Source organism: Pygocentrus nattereri, chromosome 2 (genome assembly GCF_015220715.1).
Source record: "Pygocentrus nattereri isolate fPygNat1 chromosome 2, fPygNat1.pri, whole genome shotgun sequence".
Taxonomy (NCBI): domain Eukaryota; kingdom Metazoa; phylum Chordata; class Actinopteri; order Characiformes; family Serrasalmidae; genus Pygocentrus; species Pygocentrus nattereri.
In genome coordinates, this window is record NC_051212.1 from 24,748,096 (window position 1) to 24,757,280 (window position 9,185).

The window sequence follows — 9,185 nt, forward strand, 5'->3', positions numbered from 1 at the left end:
CTGCAGCACGCCCCCTTTCTCCTCTCCCAATCACAGTTGGAGCCCCAGCCTGGACAATAGCAGGGCTTCACTGGGTGACTCCTCTTCCTCCAGCACACCAGTCACTTCAGAGGCGGAGCTTACAGCAGTGTAGCTTCAATTTAGTGATCCTGTTATTACTTGCTTGCTCTTTCTCCCTTAGGCCCTTCTCTTCATTATCACTGGATTATGGATAATGGATTATGGATTATGATGATAGAAATAGTATTACCCGAAGTTGTATAAATGTTTTTTTTAAAGGATTTCAGTTATTTTTTTACAGCTTTATTGTTCATGAATTCCACACACTTACCCCTGTGTGAGGTTTTGGACATCAAGCAGTCTTTTTGTGCTTCAGCTTGAAGTCTGCTGCTTCTTTTTTATATATATATTTTTTTTCTTTTTAACCAAAAGTTATGTTTGTAGCCAAAACTATAACAGATTGTTCTCTAAGCTTTAGCCATATGGGCAGTGTATGTCGATGACTATGTGTCAAGCACCTGTGGAAGGGAGGGGAAAGTAATGTTTAAAGAGAGAGAATCTTTATTTATTTCTGTGGCATAAGTGTGAATGGGGGGAAATTAGAACTGTAGTGCTCTGAGCTGTCCTGCAGGTGGCAGTGTAGCTTTAGCAGTAGCGTAAATTAGTTGTGAGTCCTGTGATGGAAACGCAAGGCTAATGCTTAATCTGAATGGTACTTGTTTACATAATAATGCACAGATGGGCAATCCTATAAGCCACTGACTCCCCATTCCCACAGGACAATAATGTTAATTCTCACTACATATTTTTATAGCAGGCAAAACACATTAGTGTAACTGATACTGTGTGTATGTATGTACTGATATGTGGGTGTTCTTATAGAGAGCCAGATCTGCATGAGATCAATAATGAGATTTTTTTTTTTTTTTTTTAATACTGCTCCTCTTTTAATTTGAGCTTTGCACTCAAATTTCATTTACCAATACATAACCCACCCACCCAGTCTGCTTATCTCCCTCTATCTCTATGTCTTTCCCTTCCTATCCCTCCATCTCTCCATCTGTGGTGTGGCTTAATCTAATCCCTTCTCTTTAATTCTGTGTGTAATTGGTGTGGATATCTCATGCACTGCACTTCCTCAAAACCACTACTACTGTTTAGGAAACTTGCACACATTTTTTATGTCATTCTGCGCAGTAGCGAGTGATTTCAGCAAAAACTCATCGCAGTGTACTTCTGAAACCCTTGATGGATGTGCCAAAATCTGGCCCACAATTCAGAGACGTTGAGTATATAAAAGGCCTTGTGGCATCTAGAGGTCAGTTCTACTCAGGATCATAACCATGTTACATAACATTCAGAAAAGTGCAGCATATGAGCTGAGCACCCTTGGGTATGTACTGTCCAGCTGATTTTGTTTTGGGTGTCATTAGGCATTCATTTGGGTCTCTAATGTCTGGTATTTTCCTGTAATCTATGAAAATGGATGACTCATTTTACTGTAATCAGGGCTCCTATATCCCACATTTGCTGTATTGCACTCTCTTCTTTCGCATTTTATTCCCCATTATTTTCCCATCATCTCTTGCACTTCTGCCTTTTAAGGACCCCCTGCTTTCCTTCCACCACCATAGGTCGAGTCAGAGGCCCCCCTTCAGATTAAACCGCACAGAACTGCAAACGTGGATGTGGTATGATGCGCATACTCACAGCACGGTGCTAGCAAGCTGTTCCAGCTGAGGCTTGGTCCCAGTCCACTGTACCAAAGGAACAAAAGGCATATACTGCCCACTGCGCACTAATTACGCCCTAATGATGTGCTGTAATACAGCCACACAGTCAGTGCGTTATGGGCTCTGACAAAGTAGCTACCTTTTTATGTATTTCAGAAAATACTACGTGTGATTAAACAAGTGATGTGCTTGGTTAGTTTTAGGGGCTGTTACTTGCTTCGTTTAATTGCATAGGCAAATGATTGTCGGTTAGAGATACTTAGATGCATAACAGATGCACAGTATGGTTTTCCCTGATAAAGTAACAGAACCTACACGGTGCTGACTTAAAGCCCACAGGAGAAAGATAAAGGTTTAGAAGTCCTATAGGAAACTGTCAAGTCTGAAATAAATGTATTTGTGTCTGTGGTTGCTGGCTGTTTGTATGAATGTACGATGTTGCACCAGATTGTTGCAGCTCTAAAGTCAGCCCCAAGTCTTTATAATGTGTTTGTGCATGCAGTCAAAAGCTTTAAAGGCCTGTCTGAAGAAGACGAGAATGGTACTTACTGTCAAATGCTGTCTCATGATGTATAATGAAGATTATCGTTCATGTTAATGCTATCAAAAAACCTTTAATTTGTGTATGTTATGAATTTTATATATGGGTCGTTATGTCAGTATAAACATTAGAACAGTAGCAGTGGTTACGGTATATCTCAATCATGTTAATCATGCATATGTAGTTTTATGTAAATTCTACTACTGACTAGAGGTGAAATGGAGGATTGTGTGTGTATTTTTGTGCCTGTGGTTTTTTTTTTTATATACCAGTGAGGGGACCTTCAGGGTATGTGAAAGATGTCAGATATTTGACATTTGAGGGTCTGTCCCCCTGTTTCCACAACACTCATGCACACTTGCACACACTCTGGTAATATCCTCCAACTCCTCAAACTGTCACCTGCTGCCTATCTGTCATTTCATTATCGGGGGAGACAAATGTAGGTCTTGTTTTAAGCATCTATTGAACATTTTTACAGTTTTAAACACTTGATTTGAATGTGGCACAGAAAATGCATTTTCCTTAACTCTCTTAGTTTGAATTTACTAGGGATGTTTTTGAGCAGTGCTTATGGGGACACTAAAGTGAGTTTTTCCATGCAAAGTGAGGACCTTGTGGTTCTTTTGACATTTTTAGATTCTGTTCTCTGCCAGATTCATTTGTGCCGTAAAATTATTCATAACTTATATTTACATATTCATCAGTAATCGGCTACGTCCTGGTATTCTTACATTGCTCTTCAATTTTACCCTTGGTGCACTTTTACTTTGTTTTTACACTTTTTATGTATTACATAGATATTACAAGCAGATTTTATATCTATCCCATAGATCCAGTCTGACGTAGTTGGTACAGTATGTAGTTTAATCTAGTTAAAAGGTGGCATTTCTGTAATAATTTTGAAAAATGATTATTCCTTCCGAAAGGGAGAGCAGGGGTTATTAGGTTGACTTAAAGAGAATAATACTTTGTAGTACTTTGTATTTGCTATGAAATGTAGGCTCGAAGGGAGAATGAACACTTTCCCAAGGGCTAATTCTGTTCTGCCTTGAGTCACAGCTTTAACCAAGTACATGTGATTTGCGTCCCTGTTTCATTCTTTCTTGCTTTCTTTTTTCTCTCTTTCTCTTGCACTCAGATTTCTTTCTTACTGAAACACTGTATGTAGAGAAAGTACTGGTCTGCCTTGTGAAAGGGAAAAATAATTACTCTGGATGTAATTTTTATTACCTTGATAAATGACATGTAACTGTACATTCATTAAATACAGAATTTTGTCAAAAATCTCATCTTTGCTGGTTGTTTCGTTTCTTCTTTTGAAGTGTGAAGTTTTAAGATGACAAAACTGAGTTTCCTTCCTCCTCTCAGGTCAGATTATGTTGTAAGGCTGTTTATGTGCTTATTTAATACATCACATTTTGGAGATGTAAACGGTGGACGTTCTGCGTCTACAGAGGTCATTTTCATTTCCTCATTGCTTAAGAGCGTGCACTTGAGGGAGCCGAGTCAGTTAAGTGTAATTTTTGTGAAAGACTGGACAGAAGCTTGATGTTATCAGTGACATCACTGTTGATGCTTTAGTCATTTATAAAAAGTTAGGGCACCCAAGTTAGAGAAGAAGGTGGTGGTGGTGAGGAGTGCAACTTTTAACACATTTTAAGCTACCTGCATGTCTGGCACGAATTAGAACATATGCTTTATTTTCAGGACCAACTGTTTGTGTTGTTAGAACCAGGCTAGCTTTCCAAAAACAAATATATATACATTGCCATAAATATGATTAGTCAGCCTCATTCCGTGGGACCCATAGTAGCACTCCAATTGAAAGTCTTGGATATTGGACTTGGATATTTGTAATGAATTTTCACATAAAACCTTTCCCCTGTAACTGTTATCAGATTAACTAGGACACCGTTGGCCCTCTGGATTGAGGACCCCCTGCTGTAAAATTCCCACTAATATACACAGCCATGCCAAGATTAAATGACACAACTGCAAATTTCTTCATATCAAATCTTGTGTTGCCTAAATAAATAACATTTAAACACAAACACTTTTATAAATGTTGGTTTACCTATGAAGATGGCAAATGCATTTTTTTCACCAAAATGTAGGTCAAATATGACAAAATTAAAATATATATTTGCTCAACATCTATGAAATCTTTTTGAGATCAAAAAAGAACAAGAAATGAGTTGTTTTGAATTTACTTTGGGTGGCTTAGTTGTATAACACTGCATTACAACTAACTGTGTGAAGGCTAAACATGAGCCTGGCTAGCTCTCACTGTGAGATGTTTACATACGTCAAAACAAAACAGCCAACAACAGCAAAATCTGTGAGACAGGGAGAGTATTTAAAAACACATGCTGAAAAAATGTTAATGTATAAAGTCTTATAGGAATACGAGATGACAAAAACCAGATCAGTGCGATACTCAAACCCGTTGAGCTGAAAAACCTTTTTCAGCCTTTTGCCCTGCTTGTGGAGACTAACATATGGTTTGGTGTGTTAAGTGAAGAATGTAAGGACACAGTGAAGGGAAGGTCATACTTAGTTAAAGTCATATTTCTGAGTTTTGTCAAAGTCTGTTTAGACAATCTCCTGTCTTTGTTATTTTAGGTAAGAACATATAATTACGTCAGGAGAAGGCAGGAGAAGTTTCTGAAAGGCCTTAAAGGCAGTGGCACCATGTGCGTTTTGTAGTCACAGATGTGGACCATTTCTCAGGGCACTTTGTGCTTTAACCTGGCAGAAATGCTGGAACATGCAAATGTTGCTTGTGTTAGAAGCAAATGAGCAAACAAGGCTGGTTCCTTACTGATCTTTAGTAATGAAGTACAATAGTGGAATTCAGACTGAAGTAGCATTTTCCCTTTTCACAGCTGCTTACTGCTGGTTTGATGAGAAACAAAGGTTCCTTCTGGCAAGATTTTCAAATGTTATTGCGCTAAAAGTGGTGATCTTTTCAGATTTGCAGCTGTTATACAGCCATTTCCTGATTTACTGAACTTGCAAAACTATTAACCCCCCCCCTTAAATGTCAGTAGGTTTGTCTGAATTACAAATCATACTAAGACATTTTACTTTAAAAGACTGATCCTTAAAATGAATTAATCCTTAAAGTGAATTAAAGTATAACTGATGTGATGTAATCAAAATGTGACAAAATTGCTAATTGAAAAATGCAGTTTCCATAAGTATTCAACCCCTGTGCTATGGAAACTAGATATTTTACACAGAGGAAAGAAGCCCTAACAAGGACATAATAGGCTTACAATGATAAAAGACCCCTTAATTAAAGAACCATTGATCAGACTGTGAAACTGAGGGAAAGCTGTAAAAATGAAGAACCAAAGAGCAGTGTAAGAAAATTAGAGATTAAGTTATAGACATGCAAGGCTACATGGATATCTCAACAAGCACTGTTGCATCAATTGTGAGGAAATGGAAACCAGCCATACCACCCAGGCACTGCCTAGACAAGGTTGTCCTTCAAAACTGTCCAAAAGAACAAGAAGGGGACTTGTGAGGGAAGGCTTATAGAGGCTAACAGTCACTCTAAAGGTAGTACAGAGTTCAGTGGCTGAGACTGGAGTGAAGGTGCACAAGTCAACGATATTAAGAGCTCAGCATCCAGCTGGCCTGATTGGGAGAGTGCATAGAAAGAAGCCTTTACTGAGTAAAAACATGTATGGAATTTTCCAGGAAGCATCAGAGTGACCCAGATAAAATAAAAAGATTTTGTGGTCAGATGAGAGAAAAAATGGAGATTTCTGACCAAAATTCAAAATGCTGTGTGTGGGTCTGCTTATTCCCAACAGTGAAGTACGGGGGTGGCAGCATCATGTTGTATGGATTTCCTCAGCAGGGATTCTGTTAGAATCAAAGAACAAATGGATGGTACAAAATACAGGGACATGCAAGAAGACAACCTCCTGCAGTTTACTGATAAAACGAACCATGGAAGAAACTTCACCTCTCAGCAGGACAATGATCCCAAGCACAAAGCCAAAGCAACACAGGAGCGGTTGAACAACAAAGAGATAAACGTTCTACAATGGTCAAATCAAAGTCCAGACCTTCAACCAATCAAGAATCTGCGGCACTATTTGAAAATTGTGGCCCACAAGCCTCACCCAACAATCTTAACCATACGGAACAAATCTGCTAAGAAGAAAATGTTGAAATGACAGAAACTTACTGCAACAGTCTTAAAGTTGTTATTTCAGCAAAAGGTGGTTCTACCAGATACTATTCAAAAGTTTTGTTCATTTTTATAACCTTAATGAAGACCTGGATGCAGTTTGAGTGAGTTCAGAGAAGTTTTAGTGATGTGTTTACAGAAAAGATTTGGGTGACTATTGACTTCTAGTATTTGGTAGCACTGTTACCCTCATAGCTCCAGTGCTACACTAAAGAAGCAAACTTGGGACTCCAAACTTGACGAATGTGAGATCTTATCAAGAAGATACCTTTGAATTAGTTTTGAATGGACACAGTTAACATATTTTTAATTCATTTATTAATAATGGAATCAGAATCAGAATCCTTTATTGATCCCAGAGGGAAATTGCAGTTGTTATAGTTGCAACCATTTATGTGAAAGAATAAAATCATTTTAAACAAAGATAAAGAGAAATTTGCAATATGTACACAAGATTTAAGTTCTTATGAATATAGTAAAGTGGCGGAGACTGTGATAATAAATATCAAACATCTAGTATAAGACAGTTCAAATGATTGTACCTCTCAGTTATTGCACACAATTATTATTATTATTACACATATGAACAGTTTGGTATTGAGTTTTGCACAGATGAGCCACAGTGTCACACACTGAGGGAGGAGTTATAGGGTTTGATGGCCACAGGTAAGAATGATGTCCTGTGGCGCTCTGTGGTCATTTCGGTAGAATGAGTCTTGCACTGAATGAGCTCCTGTGTCTCATCACCATGTTGTAGAGCGGGTGGGAGCCATTGTCCATAATGGCCTGCAGCTTAGACAGCGTCATATAAGCTAATATAAGCTGTTTTTATTAGTTTTTGAGAACAAATGTATTTATCTCAAGGATAATACATCCATCAGGTTTTATCGTGAAGTCAAGATCGGATTCAGTTACTGATATTTTGTGACAAAGAATTTTTCACTAACTCAGAATTTAAAAGGTATTTTATAAATTGGACAGTGGTGAACAGAGTCGGGAGTTATTTAAATTCCATTTCAGCTCACACTGCAGTGAAGTGATCATTCAGACTTCCTTTCTGCTTTTATATTATACATACATTAAATCTATGGGCTCTATTTCCAGCCAGAACAACCAAGACTGTGTATTTTGAAGGAGACAATGATGTTTTTCTCTTATCACGTCTCTGCAGTGCTTCATTTCTAATTTTTAATTCTCTCTTTATAAGCAACAGTTGGACAAGCCAATCTCTCTCCTTAAGAATCCTGACGTGACATTAGAGCTCCAGAGGAAACACGCTGCGAGAAAGAACTGGAGATTATTCTTAAAAAAGAAAAAGTGCCTTTAAAAAACTAAATGATTGTGTTGCATTTGAAACGACTCAGTTCTGGACGTAATCCTTAAAGCCCTTTACCAGCCTCACGAAAACAGCACTCAGAAAAAAACACACTTTGGAATTCTATCTTACATGCCTCTCTCTATCAGAGGGGGGTGATAACCTTTTTAGTACTAGAGTGTATCTCTGTAGTCAGGCCTGAGAGTGACGCCTAATAGGCCCCTCATTAAATGGTAGCCTTATTATTCACTCATCCATCTTAAGACTACAGACGTATAATGTATTATTGAGTACCTGCTTATGGGTGTAAAAAAGTCTTCAGGGTTGGTAAAGTTTTTTGTTTCTCAGGTCAAGTTTCAATTAAATTGTAAATATTTTGAGTTTATGTGTAAAGGTCTTAATTCTGCAGAGCTCTTACATATTGGTTTGTCTCAGATAATAAAAGCTCTTAAATAGAACTTAACACTTTAATCACTACAGGTAACACTTCATTTGACAGCTACCTATATAGAGACTTCATAAAACATGCATAAGCATTAAATCATGCATTTATAACAAGGTGACATCAATATATAATTATCTACATTGGTGAGCAACGAACATTGTATTGATAGAAGAGGCCTTAAACTAAAGTGACAGACATTTGTTCTTTCATAACACTGTGATGAAGCATCATTAACAGGTCATTAAGGAAAAGCTTGATAGATAATGGTGAATCTTATCATCTCACATTTACATTTCATAATATTTACATCAGATTCATGACGTGTTTGTAAACTGCAGAATTGCTCACACCTGTGTGCTCTTGAGTGTGTGCATATTCTGTAGTTACACCGTTAGAAATGAAAGTTCTGTGCACGTACATTTTTCACTCATCAAGGTACAAACAATGTAAATTGTTTTAAGGTCCAATTATATATATTAAATAGGATTTTTCAGGTGAAAAGTATGTATTTGTACCTTTTCATAATCTAATGTTTTAAAACAGATCAATAAAATAAAAATCCTGGAGACGAGATGTGGAGAGTGGAGAGTTAATACAACTTAGAAAATATAAATGATTGGATTATTATAACAATTATGTTCCCTGACTAAAGGTATTGATATGTACCCTTGAGGATCCCACCCAGGTGACAGTTCCATACCTTTATTGTGTACCTAAGAACAAATCCCACATAAGGAAACACTGGCGAACGTCAGAATATTTGCAAAACTTATTTTTAAGAAGAAATTTCTCCTTAAGAACGGTTGCTGAATGAGGCCTATTGCTTTTTCCTTCATCTATAAAGCAACATTACGTAGTTCTGCGGGTGAGTTATTGAAATGTGAGCCCTTGGACGTGACATCCTTGGAGTTTAAAGGGTTAAGGCATCATTCTGAAGTCCA

The 9,185-nt window shown here is 37.5% G+C and overlaps 1 protein-coding gene across 2 annotated transcripts in view; it reads left to right on the top strand.

Annotated features, from left to right (window-relative positions):
• The window catches only part of plcb3 (phospholipase C, beta 3 (phosphatidylinositol-specific)), a 71,223-nt gene extending 67,657 nt beyond the window's left edge, over nucleotides 1-3,566 (top strand). For both annotated transcript variants that reach the window (XM_037530881.1, XM_037530884.1), the window contains one exon: nucleotides 1-3,566. This exon is cut by the window's left edge and continues 164 nt beyond it. In XM_037530881.1, the coding sequence (XP_037386778.1) occupies nucleotides 1-133 (133 nt within the window). In that variant the 3' untranslated portion in view covers nucleotides 134-3,566.
• The last annotated feature ends 5,619 nt before the right edge of the window (nucleotides 3,567-9,185 follow it).